Below are 22,132 nucleotides of genomic sequence, written 5' to 3'. Positions count from 1 at the left end.
CTGGCGTAGTGGTGCACATCTGTAATCCCAGTGGCTCTAGAGGTTAAGACAGAAAACCCAATTGAGTCCATCCAAAGTTTGACTGACAGAACTCTGTTGTTTCAGGCCACCTAATTTATGGTACCTGGGTTCCTTAGTGCTCATGAGTCACAGGAGCAGACCAAGAGATAAAAACCTATATGGATCAGATGGTGTCTCCCCAAAATCCCTGTCCTTCCTGAGCCTCAGAATGAGAAATTATTTGATAGGATAGTTGCAAATGTACTTAGTTAAAATAAAACCATAATGGAATAAGGTGAAAAGGCAGGATTTGGAATAATATATATATATATGTTAAAGAACATTAAAGATTACTAGAAGTAGCAGAACCTCAGAAAGAGAAATGGAACAAATTCTCCCCAGAACTCTCAGGAAGAACGTGGCCCTTGATTTCAAACTTCTAGTCCCAGAACTGTGAGATAATAAATTTATTTTATTATCCCACAGTTTATGTTACTTTGCTATAGCATTCCTAGGAAACTAACATAGGATCCCAAGTGTCTTCCTTCTTTTCTACGTGATCCTTATTTCATCAACCTAAGCCTGAACTATATTGCTTAATTGTCTTATCTGCTAAAAGTATGTCTTATCATTCTGAAGCTTCGGTGAGATTATGAGCTTATATTCTTACTTGTGTGTTCATGAATATTTCAGGGTAAATCTCTATAAGAGACTGCTCTATTAGGGTTATCCAGAGAAACAAAACCAATGTGATAGATGGATGGATGAGTAGAATAGATGATAGATAGATAGATAGATAGATAGATAGATAGATAGATAGATAGATAGATAGACAGACAAAAGAAGATTTATTATGGGGGTTGGCTAACATGATTATGGAGGTCAAGAAGTCCCATGATCTGCCATTTGCAAGCTTAAGAACCAGGAAAGCTGATGATAAAATTAAGACAAGTGCAAAGAGCTTATATGTCATGGTGAACTCAAATGCTTGAGAAGCTGAGGGTTTGCTGGTTTTAGTCCTAGAGTGTGAATGCCCAAGATTCATGAAAGTTAATATCCAAGCAGAAGATAAGTATCTCAGCTCCAGAAGAGAGTGAATTCACATTAACCTCTCTTTTATCTTTCTTCTCTCCTCTCTCTCTCTCTCTCTCTCTCTCTCTACCAACATAGGATAGGTGAAGATAGATCTGCTTTACCCAGTTTACAGATTCAACTGCTTATCTTTTTTTTTTTTTTTTCAGTGTTGGGGATCAAACCAGGGCCTTGTGCTTGCAAGGCAAGCACTTTACCAACTGAGCTATCTCCCCAGCCCTACTAACTGCTTATCTCTTCTGGATTCTGGGGACACTTTTCCAGATACCCAAAATAATATTTTACCAGCTACCTATGTATCAGTGAAGTTGACAAATAAAATTAACCATGCAGCATGACTCCTCTGGCTACTGTTGCTGTTTTAAGTTTTTAAAACTAATCATAATTTTTTCTGGAATGATGTGAGGCATCAATTATAAAGATAGTAGATGGTGATAGAAATAATCCTTCAATTATATTATACATAAACTTCACCTGGGCTACAGGTCTTTTGGGGCTTAAAAGTAACTCTAGAAGAAGTATGAAACACTCAATTTCCCTTTGATTTCAGAAAGAAAAAAATTATTTTATCAAGTGGGTCATTTGGAATAACATACCTTCATTATAAGAAAGCTGTACAAGTAGAGAAAATCAAAAGTAATCTGTGAAATGTACAATAGGCTATATCCTTAAGAATTCCTCATGGCTACCAGAAAAATTCATCAGAAATCCAAATTTGATAATACCTTGCCCTTCCTTAAATGCCTCTTGTGTACCACACTGTCTTTGGGAACTCAGTCCACACTTCTTAGCTAAACAAGTGAGGTCCTCCCTGACCTGTCTCCTCACTATCTCCTCATCCTCATCTCTTCCTGCATAAATTCTCAGCAACAGTCACTACCCAACCTGAGATGGCCCTCTTCATCCTTAGTGCTCTCCCAGAGCAAACACAGTTCTCTGTTTTGTACATATCCTCATCTTAGACAAGATTTTGTTTCATAGTTGACTTTTCTATAATTGGTGAAGCTCTACTAGCAGAGTATATGGCCCATTGAGCCCCATACTGGCAGTATGGTCCAGTGCTCATGAATGTCTTGATTAAGAGACACACAGTGGAATGCTAGGTGTCCTTCCAGAGTTCCATCAGAGAAGAAAAGTTTGGTATCTATACTGTAGAAATTCAAAGGCAGATAAATCATATATTATATGTTAAATAGGACATGGCTCCTTTTTTAACTAAAAAGAAAAAAAAAAGCAGTGTGAACATGCAGCCTCAAAATGCATGCCTACTCCTGCTTTGTGACTTTCATGCCCATACACAGTAACCAGATTTGTATCTCCAATATTATTTTTCAGGTAAAGAAACCAGGACCCTTTGGAGGACAGCTGATTTCATAGCTCAGGCCAAGTCAGAATGGGTCTAGACTTACAGATAACAGAAAATTAGAGTTCTTTCAAGATGTTGGGGGGAAGGGGTCCCATTAATGAGGATCAAAAAGCAGAATAATAATTATGTTTAAGTAGAAGAAGTTAAGTCAATGAAAGGTCATAAGTTCAAAAAATACTTTGTAACTATGTAACTATGTAACAAAATAGTAGCTGTACTATCCAAAACCATGAGTATAATTGGATTAAATTTATGTATATTTTAATAAGTATCAGAATACTAATATAAGATTTTACCTAATTATATGTTAGTAAAAATTATTTAAGTATATCTATATAAGAATATAGAGATGTTGAACATTTTTTCATGTATCTGTTGATTGCTTGTAGATCTTCTGTGAAGTGACTGTTCATTTCCTTAGCTCATTTGTTGATTGGGTTATTTGAATTCTTGGTGTAAAGCTTTTTGAGTTCTTTATATATATATATGGGGGGGTGGGAGGGAGACAAGAATGGAGGAAGGAGGGACTTTATAGAGGGAAAACAGGGGTGGGAGGGGTTAGGGGAGGGAAAAATAAATGAATGAATCAAACATCATTACCCTATGTAAATGTATGATTACACAAATGGTACGCCTCTACTTAATGTACAACCAGAGAAACAAGTTGTACCCCATTTGTTTACAATAAAAAAAAATGTAAAAAAAAGAATATACATGTATGCATTTTTTAAAATCTGAGTGAACAGGAAAGAGAGAGTGAAATAATGTGTCAGGACACACAGATGCAATTTGAAAGTAAAGTTGGGAAAATATGACTTAATTCTGCCACAAAGAATAAAGTTTAAAGCCATTACTTGAGTTAGCTGATGCTTTTGTTTGTTTGTTTTTTAAGAAGAAATTGTCTGAGGGGAACTTTTTACAATTAAGAATGAAGTAAAAATAATTTAGATAATTTCAATTTGATTACTTCTGAGCAGACATGATTTACTTACATGATTTACTTCCTTAGAATAATATGATTCAATAAATTCCTGATTCAACAAATATGAAAAATTTAAAAGTATTTTTTTCTAAGAATGGATACAAACATACTAAAAAACACACGTACATGCAGACAAATTAAAGTATTCATATCAAAAAGTTATGTTGTACCAGACATGATGGCACATGCCTGTAATCCCAGCAGCTCCAGAGGCTAAGGCAGGAGGATTGCAAGCTCAAAGCCGGCCTCAGCAAAAGTGAGGTCATAAGCAACTCAATGAGACCCTTTCTATAAATACAATACAAAATGGGGCTGGGGATGTGACTCAGTGGTTGAATGTCCCTGAGTTCAATCCCTGGTACCACTTCCCAGCCCCCCCAAATTATGATGCAGTACTAAACTTATTCAAAATATTGTTAGATCACCAATTTGAAATTTTGAAAATTGCCTTTGGAGCTAATTTATGTTTCAGGAGTATAAATTCCATTCATTTTCTGTTTTCATTTTTGTTTTCTTCCCTTCATCCTTTCTTTCTTTCCTTCTTTATTATTGTTGGAAATGGTACTCCTCCCCACTGCAAACACACTGAAGACAGGAAGAAGCCCTGTCATTAAAGCCTTCAGTCTGAGGTAGTTAGAGCTGAGAGCTTCCAATGGTAGTTCCCTAGGGAGCCCACCCATCTTGAGATACCTCAGGCTGCCCTGACTCCCTCCACCTTAAACTCGATGGTTTGATTCTTTCTTTAATCATTTTTATTTCTCTTTATTTTACTTGAGTTAGTTTGTTTCAGCAGGTTCCAGTCACAGTCATAACTGAAATGACAAGTTTGCCAAATTTGGTTCCATTAGATAGACAAGAAGACTTAGGGTCAGAAAGGAACAATGATTTGCCTAAAAGCACATAAATATTTTACAACAGAACTGGATCTAGTATACAGGACTAACTACTCTAATTCAAAGATTTTTCTCTTAAATCACACTGCCTCTTACATTCTAGACTCTGATGCCAGATCTGCACAAAGACATTCACATGCATAGGCTCTGTGATATGATTTAGACTTTTGGAAGCAAGGAAAAATGGAAAGCAGCATGGAAAAGATTAGAAGAATAGGTACCAGATGAGAAGACAAGCTTATGAAATGCAATGCTATGCTGACCTCTCAGACCTATCAGATAAAGTCAATAAAGCTCTGAAACATTGTTTTGAGACCCATGCCCCCATTTTCCAGGCCATTCCTACTCAACCTTTTGCTACTGGAATGTAATTTACTTATAATTATATTTTAGTTGTAAGTATAATGCATATACATTATAAGTTCAAGCAACTTATAACTTTGAAAATAAACTGTCCTTCCAACTCTAAAGGCCCTGCATCAGTCTCAGCAACTGCACTCCATTTCTCAAGAATCCCCAAGGGCTCTGGCCTTGAGTTCTAGCTGTTCTTTCTTCTTCTGTACCCTCCTCTGCATAAATTTCATGGAGAATTTTGGGAAGCATGTTTATAAGCAGAGAGGTGTATAAAAACTTGATGGGGAATGAATTAAGGGGAGAATGCCAAGTGAGGAAACTGGGAAGATAAATGTAGACAAATAACTATAGAGAAGAGCAGACAGGAGTATATAAAATAGCCATGATTTGTTTAGAGAACACTTTAAATGATTTCTTTTCTTCCTCTACCAGAATAAGAAAGGGACTTACCTATTACCCCGTGCCCCATAAGTTATTGAATAGTGGCAATGGAAATGTCACTCAAGTAATTTCACTAAAATGTGCTCGACTTTTTAAATTAAGCTGTATCTTCAAAGACATTCTCCTGAGTCTCGACTGTGAACAGTGGTCTCAAAGTTTTCAATGTTTTTAGTAAGGGAATTTCAAAGGAAAAAACAAGTTGAATGGAGATGGAACTGCAGGATGGTTTCCAAGATATCTCCTTTGCTGCCATCTAGGGACAGTTTGAGGTAAAGTATAGAAAGCACAAGTGCCATACAGAGACCTCATTAAGTTGGAAGTGTTTCCAAGAGAGCTTGGGAATTTAATCTGCAGGTTTGCATCAGTAGTGACACGCAAATTGCTCAAGAGCACTTACTAACATATCTCTGGGCCTATATGAGATAAATCAAGCTCATTCCTGAAAATGAGAATTGTGGCCCAACTATAGCACAAGCAGTCTTGAGGGCAATATGAAAAATAAATCCTTCATAGAACAAATATATTTACATTAGAGTCAGATGTCTTATAGTGAGAAATGAGTGGTTCTATAAAACTGTGCAGTTATGTATGTACCTTATTTTATATTTTTGGCACTGTGTCTTATAAACAACTTCTAGAAGCATAATTTCTGCATCGAAGAGTAAACTCTCATATAAATATTAGATATTGCCATATCCCTTATCAGTAGGATATTGTATATCATACTTAACACAAGAGTTTTTTTGGTCCTCCAAAGCATGACCAATAGAATAAGTACTACATATTACTGCATATTTAATCTGATATGTAAGAAATGGTATAGTTTGATTCTCTTATTATTGTTTCAGTTAAGGTTCACTCCTGGAAAGAGAAATCAGAGGAGATATTTTAACAGAGAAAACTGAATACAGGTTAATAGATTAAATAGGAATCAGTAAACTTGACAAGGCAAACAGGAAACATGGGAGAAAAACTGAAAGTATAATTAGCTAAGTCTAATTAGCTATATTAAAACTCTTCACCTGGGCTGTGGCTCAGTGGTAGACACCTTGCATGGTATGTGTGTTCAATCCCAGTACCACAAAAAACATACTCTTCATCTTTGAATATACACAGTGATTTTGCTTTTCACTAACTTTTAATCCAAACCCAACTTCTCTTCAGGAATATTTGCCCCTTGAATCATCATATCTTCCTATCTCTGACTCACCTTCTCAAACTCTGATATTCATCTTTTAAATCTCACTAATAGAAAAGATTGTTATATCCTAGGGAATCCACTTAGATTGCCATGAACATAAAGATATGAGTATACACTCACTGGGACCTGAGGAGGTTATTCATCTCAGGAGCTTGATTCAAGTCAGGATGCATGTCCCAAAATCCTAAATTTTAAAATATCTGTGCATGATAGGTCTCTTGACAAATAAGAGGCAGAGTGACACATTAGGCAAACCATTTTCTAAATGAAATGCTTTAAAATGTAATCAATATCAAAATGTATGACAAAGATAACAGATAAAAAGAAATTTACAATTAAGTCAACCACTGTATATTGATGGATGCAAAAATGATAAAATGCCATTACTTAGTACAACTACATTGTAGAATTTATTTGGATATATTACCACTGAACCAATATACAAAAAAAATCAATTCATAAAATAACTAAGAGAGATTTAATTTTTATTGAAGAAGACCTTAGGAAATAGAAAGACCTCCATGATCCTGGATAGGCAGAATTAATATTGTCAAAATGGCCATACTACCAAAAGCATTATACGAATTTAATGCAATTCCTATTAAAATCTCAATGATGTTCTTCATAGAACTAGAAAAAGCAATCATGAAATTCATTTGGAAAAATGAGAGACCCAGAATAGCCAAAGTAATCCTTAGAAAGAAAAGTGAAGCAGAAGGCATCACAACACCAGAACTCGAACTATACTTCAAAGCTATAGTAATAAAAACAGCATGGTATTGGCACCAAAACAGGCATGTATACCAATGGTACAGAATAGAAGACACAGAGACAAACTCACATACATACAGTTATCTCATACTAAACAAAGGTGCCAAAAACATACAATGGGGAAAAGACAGCCTATTCAACAAATGGTGCTGGGAAAAATGGAAAATGACATGTAATAAAATGAAATTAAACCCTTATTTCTTACCCTGCATGAAACTCAAATCACTGTGGATCAAAGACTTATGCATGAGACCAGAGACCCTGCTCCTACTAGAAGAAAAAGTAGACCTAAATTTTCACCATGTTGGCCTAGGACCTGACTTCCTTAACCAGACCCCTACAGCAAAAGAAGTAAAATCAAGAATCGATAAATGGGATGGACTCAAACTAAAAAGCTTCTTTTCAGCAAAAGAAGCAATTAATAATGTGAAGAGAAAGACTATATATTGGGAGAAAATCTCCCACATGCACCTCAGATAAAGAGTTAATCTCCAGGATAGATAAAGAACCCAAAAAAGTTAACACCAAAAAATAAAAAAATAAAAATAACCCAATCAATAAATGGGCTAAGGAACTGAAAAGATACTTCATAGCAGTTATACAATTGATCAATAAATGTTTGAAAAAAAATGTTGAACATCTCTAGCAATTAGAGAAATGCAAATCAAAACTACTCTAAGATTTCATCTCACTTCAATCAGAATGGCAATTATCAAGAATACAAGCCAAAATAAATGTTGGCAAGAATGTGGGGAAAAAGGAAAACTTATACACTGCTGGTGGGAATGCAAATTGGTGCAACCATTATGGAAAGCAGTATGGAGATTCCTCAGAAAACTTGGAATGGAACCACCATTTGACCCAGTTATTCCACTACTTGGTTTATACCCAAAGGACTTAAAATCAACATACTGCAGTAACACAGGCCACATCAATGTTTATAGCAGCTCAATTCACAATAGCTAAACTGTGGAACCAACCTACATGCCCTTCAACAGATGAAAGGATAAAGAAAATGTGATACACACACACATACATGTGATGGAATATTACTCAGCTAAGAAGAATGAAATTTTGGCATTTACTGATAAATGGATGGAGTTAGAGAATATCATGCTAAGTGAAATGAGCCAAACCCAAAGAACCAAGGGACGAATGTTTTCTCTGATATGTGAATGCTAAATCACAATAAGGGGGGCTGGGGAATAGGGAAGAATAGAGTTAAGGGGCATGAAGGAGGGGAGAGGCATGGGGGAGGGAATGATAGTGGAGTGAAATAGACATCATTACCTCATGTACATATATGACTGTATGATTGATGTGATCCTACAATATGTATGATCAGAAAAATGTCAGAGTACACTCCATTTATGTATGTTCTAACTAAATGTATAAATGTATTCTACTGTCATGCACGACTAATTAAAACAAAAAATTTAAAAAAATTTAAAAAGAAATGCAATGATTCTAAGCAGTAGTGTTTTTTACCATAAGAAATGCAAGTATGAACTATGTTTCTGTCATTTTTATTTCTTCTCATTGTTCAGCAGCAAAATTTATCATTGTGTAATGGAATGGAGAACTCCAGAAAAACAAAAGAGCAATTATTTTCCAATATAAAGTCACAGTGCTTTATCTGAAAATGATAGAAAAATCTCTGGATTATGCATTTTACTACAGAATCCTGAATTTAAGAAACAGCCCATTATATTTTTCCCTAAAATAAAATTAAAATAAATAGCTCCCAGTCACTTGGATGGTGAAAATTCCAACTTCAATCCTATTTTAAAATACCCATAGCATCTCCAGAGCTACACTTACATTCTAGGGCCTCATGTGGTGCCCAGACACTGGAGGGATATCCTTTGGCCTTAAGCTCATCACACTACAACTGAGATTCTTGATTGTCCATGCTGGTCCATCTATTTGATATCAAGGTGGAGACAGGGATGTGTGCCTTTGGCAGTGAAGGTTATTGCTCTTATAGGAGAGTCTTCCCAGTACCCACTCACCATCCTCTCACTCTTAATGCTGCCATTAAGGCCCAGAAAGGAACAAAGAGGAAGTATTATTTCTTTCCGCCAGAGGCATCCTGATAGAAATAGGAAGGAAGATGGGGGAGGCAATGTTTCTTTACTGTGGATCCTAACAAAGAAGGTTTTTTTCTCTTTAGGACACTGAAGGAACAGATTTTGAGACTGGATAGGCGAGTACTTAAGGCACAAGAACAAAAGCAGGGCATGTGTATCAGTTGCAAAAGGCTGGGTAATACTGTGGTATGAAATACACTATGAAGTCTCTGTGGCTTAACCAATAGAGTCTGTCACTCTCATTCTATGTCCCAAGCATGCTGGCATTGGGCTCAGGAACATCCTGAACTAATGGCATAGTTCTGGAATATCCCCTCTACTACAGCCTGGGATTCAGGAGTATGGACAATCACCCAATTGATGTTAATTCAGTTCAGTGGCCAGAACTATTCTTGTTTCTCGATCAATAGCAACAGTGCTGGGAAATGTGAGGAGATATTTGGGTATTTTCTTGGAAAATATCCCTTTCTCTCCCAATTCTTCCCTACATAATATACTTACCTTTTATCCAAGGAAGACAGCCCCAAATCTCACAGACTCATCTCCACAATCTGAAAATCCAAGACCTCTGAGTTGTTTCCAGATTAGACCTGGTTCTGACTCCCACTGATCCAGAGCCTTGTTAACCAGAAAGATTCTATCTCTGTGTCCCTCCAGGCATGGAGGAGGGCAATGCATCACTGTGCCCAGTAGGGAAGAATAAGAAATGCCCAGAGATCCTTATCTGTGGCATCATGGTTTCCTAAAGGGAGGATACCTCCTTGGGAGTGGAAGTGTTTCTTTGTTCAGTTTTTGACTCTACAACATGAAAGTGAATGAATATATTCTATTATGCTTAAGTTTAAATAGAATATTTTTATTACAATTAATTATAATTTGTAATTTTGCTCAATGTGCAACTTTTCAGATAAGTCAACCAACTCCTGATTTAGGTCTCAGAGTTAGACAGTTTCTGCTATAACCACTCCTGCTCTCTGAGTTGTTTATAACTCTTAATAATCCATGTTCCTCATACTCCTTAATATTTCTTTCCATTCTATCTTCTCCTCAATTTAACTATATGTTCCCTGAAGGTAGGAACATGCTTTCCTATACATCTGCAGCACTGGTACAGTGGCTTAATGCTTATCAGTTCAAGGGGGATTGAGCAAAGAGGAAGTGCCAACCACCCTCTCATTTCTTTCCTCATTTCCTTCCTTTGTATTTGAAACATTGCACTGTCAAGATTCTTGACTTTTCTGATTGCTTCTTCTTTAGTACAAACTTGTTTCCACAATTGTAACCATTTCTCATTGTTTAATCCTCTAACAAATACTCTTTTTTCTCTAAAATGTCTCAAATGGAAATATTTACTACAGGAGTGATAGTCAAAATAATTAACACACAATATGGCAAAAGTCCTGTCCAGTCACAAGGTGGATGCTGTGGTTTCAGACATTAATCTTTTAGTCACTGAAGAGGTCCAGCCATTTTGGGAAGGAGCCAGAATGCATAAGGAAGCAATCAGGAGTGTTGTCATGCTGGTGGATTGTGGAGGGGGTGTAAGTACTTGGGCTACTAAGAACAATGACCAATTACCAACAGGCATGAAAATATTCCAAAATGTTAAAACTAGATTGACTAGATTAGAATCTTCTGGCTTGATGCAGCCCTACTTACCCATTTGGCCTTCTGTGGACAGCTCAAAGTGAGATATGCATTTGATGGAGATGTTTATTTTTTCTAAATGAAACACATGGAAACAGTTATCATTGCCCTCATATCTAAACCCTTCCTTCAAAGAGCCAGAAATGCTTGTTTGAAAGCTTCTTGTAATTCTCCCACACTGCCTTGACCTTTCCTTTCAGTAAACTCACCGTGGCATACAGGTTTCACCCTCAACACTAACCTCTAGGATTTCAATACCAAAGAAACTAAGGGTAGGTTCACTGTTTGAAATGAGGAAAGAGGATCAATATGCATAATAACCCTGTGCCACTATTGCTCTTGCAGCTCTAGGTGCCTGCTACTGGCTCATGGAGAGGCCTAGTAACAAGGTCAGTGGCTGTGACTCCTTTTATGCTCAGCTGCTTAAGGATGCTGCACTTCTGCCAAGTTTCAAACCTTATCAGCACCAAATAGCTTTTCAGTTCTGCCAAAATACTAGCCAACAGAAGATTTCACCACCCTTTCCCTACCTGTCAGCAATTAGAGGACCACCCTCTGCAAATCCCTACAACTAGACATTTTATTACATCAAGACTTGCAAGACTGTCCTTGTAGGGCAGAATGAAAAACTAAGATTCATATATAAAACAGAAATTTGGTGCTATGCTTCTCCACCCCAAAATTCATATATTGAAACCCTAACCTCTGAGTAGCAGTATTGGAAGGAGTCCTTGGGAAGTGGTACAGCCCTCATGAATAAGATATAAGTAAAGGCCAAAGAGCTCTCCTCACTCTCTTTCTGCCATGTGACGAATTAATGAGCAGACATCCTGGAACCCAGGAAGAGGGACAACACCACAACCAGATCATGATCTCAGACATCCAGCCTCTAGAACTGTGAGAAATGTTTGTGTCACTTAGAAACTTCTCAGTCTATGAGGCTTTCCTATTGTATCCCAAACTTACTAAGACACCTAGCTTTTGATCCCTTTGGTTTCTTTTTTTTTTTTTTTTCTTTATCCAAGAGTTAATTTCCAAAAAATAAATATTATTTTAAACATCAAAGATTCATAAAAATATATGAGATTTTCTGGAAATAAAAATGCTATAAATACTGCACACTTGGCATTCTATTATCAAATATAGAAGATTTTGTACGTTATGTCCTTTCACATAATAGTCCCAAGAGAAAAGTCAGACAAATGTTAGTCTTAAAAAATTATTTTAGTAAATATATTCATAGGTTCTGTGTTCCTGATTTCTCTATTCTTTGCAATCCCTTTGGTTTCTAAGGAACAAATAAATCTAGACTTGTGGATGGCTATATAACCCAGGAGCCAGGAGAGTTGGAGGTTGTGTATAAATCTAACACTTACTGCTATCATATCTAATTCTGGCATGTCTTTTGCCTTTGATGCTAGGGAGGTCAGGGTTATTTTCAATTTTGGCAGTCATAAAGACAAATTTTTCTCACATAGTATAGTATGGGATAATAAGACTTTTTCAAATGACATCCAAAAAGTCATTTATATTTGGTCCTATTTGACCTTCAGTAAGTTACTTGATCTCTTTTCATATCCAGAAAGGATTCAAAATAATATTTTATGAACTATATTGTGTCCCCAACCCTGTTCATATGTTCAAGCCCTAACCTCCAATGTGAGTGGAGAAAAGTCTCTAAGGTGGGAACTCTTTAAGTGAGGTCATAAGGTGGAGCCCTGATCCATTAGGACTGGTGTCCTTATGAGAAGAAAACACAATAGTTTTTCTACTCCACGCATGCAAAATGGGGTGGGGGATAGAAAGATAGTAGAATGAAACTGACAGTATTACCCTATGTATATGTATGATTACATGAATGGTGTGATTCTACATTGTGTACAACCATAGAAATGAAAAGTTGTACCCCATTTGTGTACAATGAATCAAAATGCAGTCTGTAAAAATAAAAAAAATTAATAAATAAATAAATAAACAAGATCACCAAAAGGTGAAATCAACCCAAATGCTTGTCAATGAATGGATAAAGAAAATGTGCTATATATGTATTAAAAAAATAAATAAAAAGTCTATTACTGTTTAAAAAAAAAGAACTTGTAGTTTAAAAAAAAAAAAAAAGAAAAGGCCATCTGAAGATAATGTGAGAGGGTGGCCACCTGCAAATCAGGAAGCAAGCCCTCACCAGAAACCAACCCCGCTGGTTGGGTTTCTGGCCTCCAGAATTGTGAGAAAACAAATTTCTATTGTTTAAGCAACTCTGTGTGTGTGTGTGTGTGTGTGTGTGTGTGTGTGTGTGTGCGCGTGTGTGCACACACGCGCGTGTGTTGATTAATGTCAACTGAATCAAACCATTAAATTATTCAATGTATTTAAAGCATCTAGCATATAATGATCCAAATATTAATTTCCCTCCTCAGCATCTTCCACATTTGAGACACACTTACATATTCCAATATCTGTTACTCTTTTCCAATCAGATATTCCCACAAACATCTCAAGGTAAACAATTTCTAACACACTTTTTCATCTTCTCCTCCAAACATGACTCTTCTAGTTACCTAGGTGGAAATCTCCATCATCATGTTCCCATCATCATGCTTGTACCTTGAATCTTACATATCTCTAGGTCTGCTCATTCTGTCACCATGATGTGTATCCCTTACTTCTGCTCTTTTACTTCAAGCCGTATTGAAAACATTTCTTCCTCTTGGATTATTTTAAGAGATCTCTTGACTCTTAGTGATGCAAATAAGTCTCCTTGATCAGTGTCTATCTTTCAAACCATTCAGGAACCCTCATTCTAAATTATCAACTTAAAATATTTTCCAAAACTTTCAATGGCTACCCAGTTTTAGAGGCTCTGGAATTGCTTGGTTACCAAATCAATATTTAAAAAGTATGTGTGTACATGTTAAAGTCTACAAAAGTCTCTTTTATGCTTCATATTTGCTTTTAAAGGGAGAAGTATTCTTACTTTAAAAGTAATAAGTGATATTAGTTTTCTAGAACTATAGAGACTTTATGTATATATAATTCTAAGGGCATAAAGGAAGAATCCAGATAATTAAAAATTAGTAATCCAGTTTTAAAGAGGGTGAGGTAAATGGTTTTCTAGATTCCTTCAAACTATGAGGATCTCTGATGTCATTTTATACATTTCTTCATTCATTCATCAATTCAGTCAAAAAATATAAATGTGTATGTAACATGTGCAAGGCTAAATAATGAATATTACTTATATTTGAATAATGCACTGAGCTAGGAGCTCCCACAGAATAGGACAGACTAAAGAGAGAGGCTGAGAGTTTTGGTTCTAGATAGGACTTCAAGAGCCAGTGGTCAGATTAGGAACTTTCCAGAATTAACATCTTACCTTTTTCTCCACTTTTCTTTTTGTACTTCCTTCCTGGCCTTTCTTCACTAAAACTTTAAATTGAATGACCACTATAAGAAAGGAGTTCAGTCTAGTAGGAAAAAGGAAAATTGAGAGAAATCAAAACATGGATTAGTACATTTCAGTTTGGATGAAGTGTATCTAAGATATGAAGGCTGACTTCCTAGAAGACTCTCAGAATAGGTATTGATCAAAGCTCAATAAGTAAAGATGCAGAACTGTGTAGTTGCTGCCATTTAGTTTGGGACAGGACATGGAGGAAGAAAAGACTTGGAGCCCAAGGGAGCAGGTAAAGTCCTTGTATTTCCAATTCTACAGCAAGGACTCTGCTGGGGAAGTCTTTCTCACAGGAAATGTGGTTATTTCCCATTAGATCATCACCTTCTAAGCTGTGCTCCCAAATCTTTCATGCATCCCATCCTGTCAAAAAAATTTTTTTTTTGTTTTTGTTTATTAGGAATTAAACTCACTGAGCCACATCCTCAGCCCTTTTAATTTTTTTAAATTTTGAGACAGGGTCTCTGTAGGGTGGTTAGGACCTTGCAAAGTGGCTAAGACTGGACTTGAATTTGTAATCCTCCTGCCTCGGCCTACCAAACTGCAGAGATTATAGGAGTGCACCACTTCAAGAGCAAAGACATTTTACTCTTAAGTATATTTAAGATTCTCCTGGAGGATCATTCCAGCTTTATCTCCCACAACTCCTATATGAAACTAGATTGTCAATAACACTGTTCTCTGAGATTCTACTTTGCTAAGCTGCTTCCATTCCATTTTCTACCTCTCTCCCCTACCCCCATCTGTCCATTATGGTTTGGATGAGAGGTATCCCTCAAAAGCTCATGTGTGAGACAATACAAGAAGGTTCAGAGGAGAAATGATTGAGTTATAAGAGTCTTAACACAATCAATGAATTAAATCCCTCATAGGGATTAACTGAGGAGTAATTGAAGTGATATGGTGTGGCTGGAGGAGGTGGAGATTGGGGGGTGTGGCTTTGGGGTACATATTTGTGTTTGGCACGTGGAGTGCTCTCTCACAAGGCTTCCTGATCATTATGTGAGCTGGTTCCCTTTGCCATTTACTTCAGCCATGATGTTCGGCCTCATTTCAATCTCCAAGAAATGGAGTCAGACTTCTATGGACTAAGACCTCTGAAACCATGAGCCCTCAAATAAACCTTTCCTCTTCTGTAGTTGTCCTGGTCATGTCTTTCAGTCATAGTGGCTAAAAAACTGACTAAAACAGGCCCCAAGCAGAGTCACATACATAAAGTCATGCAGTTTTTGCATACCTTTCCCTAATATGGGGAATGACTACTGTGTTGGTGGCTGTGTGCTTCCATATTGAAGAGTTTACTCCCATGGCCTCATACCTTTTCTTGTTTTCCTTTGAAATCTTAGATGATTCTTGCCCTTTTTATGTATCTTTTTCTCTCCAACAGTCTTGTCTCAGTCAGAATAAAAAAGAACTCACCTTTAAATTTATGGAAGAAAAACTTTTGCCATTGACCATTTCAGATTTGATTCAATAGCTTTCCCCACTTATGGTGATCTAAGAAATAAACAACTAAAAATTTTTAAACATTCTCAGGCTCTATGCGCAGTTCCTTATTCAGACTACTTATTTACCCTAACAACTCAATCACAGGTATCTTCTCCAATTTAGTTCAGAGCAAAAATTCACATTGTCCAATTAATAGCTAAACAAGATACAACCTAAGACTAAACAAATTCACTGTTAAATCCTTGTCCAATTAGTATTAAATATGACTTAGACACCACTTTATATAAGCAAAAGCTATGAGTTACTGCAGCAGTCCTCAAAAATGTGTGCTCAATAAGCAAATCAGCAGCTCTTTGGTGCTCACTAGAAAGGCAAATTGCCTAAGTCCAGACCTACTAAATAAGCAACTCCGGGGGTAGACCCAGGTGATTGTGATGCATGTTGAAATTGAGAATCACTGAGGTAGAGGTCCCCATGCTCCCACAGTACCTTGTGCTTGCTTTTACTACTAAACCTAAGTTCCTGGAAGATAAGTTTGATTTGATCAATTTTATTTCTGCCACATATATTAAATGATTGAATGACTAAATAAAAGAATGTGGTAATCAGGTGCTTTTTTTTTTTTCTGGTGGGGGAGCAGTACTGGGGATTGAACTTGGGTACTTGCCCACTGAACCACATCCCTAGCCCTCTTTTGTATATTTTTATTTAGACAGGGTCTCACTGAATTGCTTAGCACCTCACTTTTGCTGAGGCTGACTCAATCCTCCTGTCTCAGCCTCCTGAGCTGCTAGGATTACAGGTGTGTGCCACCTCCCATAATCAGGTGACTTTTAACACATTTTGCTCACTAGTGTAGGGCAAAAGAAATTTCAGCAATACTTAAGAAAAATAACCTTGGAGCTGTTTTCCTCAAATACGAGATACAAAATACAGCAAAGGTTGCATTTAAAAATGAGTTCTCTGGGGATATAGCTCAGAACACTTGCCTAGCATGCAGAGTCCCTAGGTTCAATCCCTAGTATCACAGGCAGAAAGAATGGGGATGATCTGCCAAAGAACAAAAGGATTTTATATTTGGTAAACACCTGAATAATGCTGGAAATTCAGAATTAGGAGAGGAGGAGCAGCTGGCAGAGTTTCATCAAATAGACTGTACTCTGTCTGAAGCACTGCCTACCAGACGTACCAGATGTACATTATTCGATGTCCACTAGCTATCACAGAAAGCTACCATGCTACTAATCTGTTTGTTCTCAGCTTTCGGGCTCTAAGAAGAAATGCAAACGAAGTCAAACTGGAATTACATTAAAACCTGAAGAGTACTTGCTTTACTTTTATAGAGAATATAAATCTATTAAAGATAAAAATGTAAACTATGAACTCCAGCAATAAAAAGGGTTTTTCTATTGCAGGACCCTGTGGTTGCTATCAAAATGCACAAACTTAAAATGTGGGGTTGGTTCTAGTCATAAGCTATTAGCTGTTCCAGACACAGAATGAATATAACTTGACAGTAGATCCCTAAAAGGGTCCTACAGTCATGACCCTGCTACAAAGTGACTTGGCAGGAAATAAAAGGGAGTTAAAGATCAAGTGTTTTGTAAAAGGTAACTATAATCGCCTAATACTTACAAAACATTTTCTGGATATCCTGTTGGATGAAAGTTGTCAACAAGGCTGTGTTCTATGGCCCTGAACCAAAGTGCAAGGCCAGAATGGAGGCAAAGTTCAGGTTTGAGGAAATCAGCAAAACAAGTGATTCTTCAAAAAGTTGTGATTTTTAGATCCACTCTCTAAATCATTAAAACAATATTCCAAAAGAAAAAAGAAAAAGAAGGTAGTATTATGCAAAATATTTCATTCTTTATTTTTATGGATAATTGGTCATTAATACAGCAGAAACTGATATGATTATAAAAGATACCAAAAGAATCAAAAGAATGTTAGCATTCAATAGAAATTAAAACCTGAGCTAAAGGCTGATCAGAGATGTGTGACACCTGGCATCTTTCTGATGAAAGTTAAAAAATGTTATTTGCTAGCCTTATTAAACAATTCCTATAGTATAAAAAGTTAAAATTTTAAAGGAGCTCCAATGTACTCACACATTAAATGACTTTTGCGGTGGACAAATATTTTATCTAAGATAACCAGGGTAATTAAAAGCTCATAAATCTTGCTGGCAGGCCTTTAAACTCTTCTATTTTGATTTGGTTTTTCTGCCATAAGCAAGCTGCAATTCTGCTGATAGAATGTTGTTCATTCATGTAGGTTTAGAAGGCTGGCTCAGTTTGTCAAACACATACCAAGAGAGGCCACGGACATTAATCAATATAAATCCATCCCAACTTCTGGAAAACAAGTGACACAGCAGTAATACCATCACAAAAGAACAGTATTAGTAGAAATAGGAAACTTGTGGTTTATTCAGTTCTCACTTTGGATTCCTTAGAATCTTACTAAGAATATGGTGAAAAATAGGAACATAAGTAGAAAACAATAAAAACAAAACTAACATAACATAGATGGGCCTTGTTGATTAAAAAAGTCTATGAACTTGAATACATTTTATTTAGTCTTGAGTCACACTTATAAAACAATGGTTAATATACTACAAACTTTTACAAACATAAGCTTTCCTAATGCCACATAACTTCAAAGCTAATGAAATTAATTCCTTCTCCCTTTTTTTATTCCTTCTATAGAAGTCTTAAAACTGAGCAATCATTGGCATGCCTGCACTTTCATAAACGTGTCATGAAAACATGATGCTCTTTGTCAAAACGATGCAGGAAGCAATTTCAAGTGAGATCAAGGATCTTATATTTTCATTTTTTTGTGCTCCATGTCACATAAAAATAAGATCAACTGGACTTTCTTTCAGCCCTATAATATCATTTTAAACTTCCAATGTCTCCATGCTAGAGAAGAATACAATATCTAAGTGCTCTACTATATAGCATCCTGAATTCTAAAAGAGATAGCCTTTATCTTTACCCTTCATTTTTTTTTAAAGAGGGCTGAAGCACTGCCCTTAACTTGACGGAGACCAGCCACTGACTTCCTTCCTGTACCAGCTTTCCAAGAGGATACTAAGTGAGTTTTTGCCCTGATGTTTTTACCCCGGGTTTTACGTGGCTTCTCTTCTTTGTGCACCTTCATGTGCTGCCTCAGATGAGAGCTCTGGCTGAAGCACTTGCCACATTCGCTGCACTGGTAGGGTTTCTCCCCTGTATGGGTTCTCTGATGCTGAATAAGGTGGGAACTCTGGCTGAAACATCTGCCACATTCATCACACTGGTAGGGTTTTTCTCCAGTATGAATTCTCTGGTGCTGAATGAGATTTGAACTCTGCTTAAATCTTTCTCCACACTCATCACATTTATAGGGCTTTTCCCCAGTATGGATCCGACGATGCTGAATGAGATTAGAACTTTGAAAGAAACTTTTCCCACAATCAACACATTTATGAGATTTCTTTCCAGTATGGATCTTCTGATGTTGAAAAAGAGTTGAACTCTGACTGAAACACTTCTCACATTCTGTGCATTTATAGGGTTTTTCATCCAAGCTTCTTCTCAGTCTGCTCAAGCCTGAATCGAATCTAACAGTCACTCCCCATTTCTGCCGCTGCCGGCCTGTTTTACGTTTGTTCTCGTAGGATTTTCCTTGGTTTGAGCTTCGAGAAATACCCCCTTTAGGTTTTCCTAACCTCATGGTGAACTCCCAAGTTGTATTTGTTAGAGGGTCTTCTGAACTAAGGTTTCATTTCTTAGAGCAACAAAGCTCAGTTTTCTGTGAGTAGAATAAAAAATAAAAACAAATTATTGATGATCTGTTAGTTATTCAACTTTAATACCTTTTCAACCCATCAAAATGACCTTCACTTCTAAATTAAAAACATATTCAATACCACTGAAAAATAATTCTGAGGGGAAAAATTTTGCATAATAAGTGGAGGGTAATGTGATAAGGGAAAATTCAATAAAATACAATTTTTAAGGTACTATCAAATGAGTATGCTATTTTGAAGGACTAAAATATGGAGAGAAGATGAACACTTAATGGGAAGAAATAACTTCAAAAGACAAACAAAATTTATGTAATAGAATATCATTACCTTTTAATATGGACTGTTGTTAAACTTTTTATTTAATAGAGACTTTTAAAAAATTAGTGACTACCTAAAGCATCCAAATTTAAAATATATGACAAATCATACTACTTTGATATATTCCTCTTAATTCTTATTTGTTTGGCCATTCCATTTCTCCATTTATGGGTGACAACTTAGGTCTATGCAGCAAACAATGTTTGGAAAGTAAGAGGTACTCTGTAAGGAGTTCTAAATTTACTAGGAGTCTTACCCTTAAATACTAGATGAGCAGAATCTCAATGAAGAGATGTTTTGTTATAATTTTTCTAGAATGAATAATTCAAGAAAGACAAATCTTTGAAAACCTGACACAAGAGAACTGCATCAGAATTTTCTAATATAGCAGAATAAAACTGAGTAGAAAAAGCATGATAGAGCACAAGAAAAGGGGAAAGGGGAGAAATTAATATTCTTGTAAAAATAGGATGGAATTTTTTAAATGGCCAAATGCTGCAAAATTAAAAATTTCAAGTAAATAATTTTATTTACTTATAGGGTTGCCTCAATGCTATTTAAAATAACCAAAACAAACAAAAATCCACAAACTCCAAATAGGTGGCAATGTGGGTGAAGCAATGACTACAAAAATAATGAAATTATGGAAACTATTCTCTGTATCTCGTCAGGAAGTAGACTTTAAAACATGAATAATTATCCTGGGTTTCTCTATATACAAGCATATAAAGCAAACAATGAAAACATATACAACATCTTTGTTTTTTTTAATGTTTGCCTTTTTTTTCATACATGAAGAAGCTCCAGGCCTAACAGTGTCCAGGACTTCTTTTTTTTTTTGGGGGGGGGGATTTTTAATAATTATATATGCTATAATCATGGTATCAGACAGTGCAAAATGCATTAAAAAATTACAGAGAGCATTACCCATTTCTTAACTTTCTCATTCACAGACCATCTACTACACAGGCAACACTGTGTTAGGTACATGGCGTTCAAAAAACAATTACAATGCTAATTATACTTTTTTAAAAAGCACATGTCTACTTTGATATTACAGAGGTCAAATCTGGTAAGACACTCTTGAGATTATCAAATCTTCCTACCGCTGAAGACATCATACTAACATGTAGCATGTGTGCTGCCTGTGTTTATTTAATTCTGGGCTAGGTCTTTAGTTCTCATAGCAGTTATATGCAATTATCTCCATTCCAAGCTAAGGAAACGCAGGCACAATGCTAGTTAACACACCAGAAGGATTCTCACTTCTTAACAGCCTGACTTCCAAGCCTCATTCTTAGTGGCAGAAATGATGCACCGGTCACCTCTCACAAAGTCAAGTTCTGCACTGAGACCACACATTCCCCGGCAGGTATGGGTACTCAGGTGAACCTGAGTCATAGGAGCTACCCTCCTGTGAAACTAACTGGAATAAGCTTGTTACCTAATCCGTAAAACTGGGATGATGTTAAAAAAGGTGGCATATCATCAAGGAATGAGAAGTTGAAATGAGTCATTATCTATAAATCGCTCTGAACAATCCTGCGCAGCTCATGCTTTTGTACAATGGATCTGATCTTTAATCGCGCCACGAGCAACGGAAGGAGCAAAGGCCGATGCTCACAGGCTCGTTTCCGTCCTTTTCTGGCCCCAATTGGCTGGGTGTCACAATTAACTTCTCCCCGGAGGCATCCGTGGGCCGCTCCTCACAGGCCCGCCCCATTGGCCGCGGTCAGCCCAAGGCCCGTGTGGCCTCCCTGCAGCTCCCGGGGCCAGGCTAGGCCAGGAGGTCGGAGGCGCCCGCCACGCCACTGCCCGGGCCGGCACCTCCCTGCTGCAGCGAGCCAGCGCCCAAGGGCTCCAAAACACCCGCCGCCTCTCCCCACGCCCCAGGCCCACTCACCGCGCCGCGCTGGCAGCCGCCCTCGCTCGCCCCGCGCCTCTCCAGCCGCCGGAAGTGCGGGCCCTTTGCTGGCGCTGCGCGGCCGCTCTAGGAATGCGGCGGAACGACCCTCTATGGTCCCGGGCCCACCCGACAGAGTTTTATTGGCTTCTTCCTGTGTTGACTTTGTTAAACTCTCCCACCCACTAGCGAGGCATCACGCGACCCCAGGACCACAAGACTTGTTTTTGCCTCCCCTGGGTACTGGGCAGAAACAGTGGCCTGTGTCAAGGCGTTTTAAACCAACCTGCCCAACCTCGAAACTGTATTCTTAATTCAAATATTGAGTGTCTGGTATAGATACCTTTGCAGAGCCTAAACTGTTACTGATATTTTTCA

The 22,132-nt window shown here is 37.2% G+C and overlaps 1 protein-coding gene across 1 annotated transcript; it reads right to left on the bottom strand.

The window, feature by feature from the left end:
• Positions 1 to 17,583: 17,583 nt before the first annotated feature.
• Znf22 (zinc finger protein 22) lies at positions 17,584 to 21,859 on the bottom strand. The gene is made up of 2 exons (XM_047552362.1): positions 21,755 to 21,859; positions 17,584 to 19,535 (listed from the first exon to the last, which is right to left on the bottom strand). Exon 2 carries the CDS (start codon positions 19,455 to 19,457, stop codon positions 18,741 to 18,743), a length of 717 nt encoding a protein of 238 aa, XP_047408318.1. The 5' UTR covers positions 19,458 to 19,535; positions 21,755 to 21,859; the 3' UTR covers positions 17,584 to 18,740.
• Between the last annotated feature and the right edge of the window lie 273 nt (positions 21,860 to 22,132).

Source organism: Sciurus carolinensis, chromosome 5 (genome assembly GCF_902686445.1).
Source record: "Sciurus carolinensis chromosome 5, mSciCar1.2, whole genome shotgun sequence".
In the NCBI taxonomy this organism is placed as follows: Eukaryota; Metazoa; Chordata; class Mammalia; order Rodentia; family Sciuridae; genus Sciurus; species Sciurus carolinensis.
Note: the sequence above shows the minus strand (reverse complement) of the source record. Positions and strands in the feature narration are given on the sequence as shown.

Excerpts from the sequence above, each read along its gene's own strand:
- Znf22 (XM_047552362.1), bottom strand. The coding sequence starts at position 19,457 with ATGAGGTTAGGAAAACCTAAAGGGGGTATTTCTCGAAGCTCAAACCAA.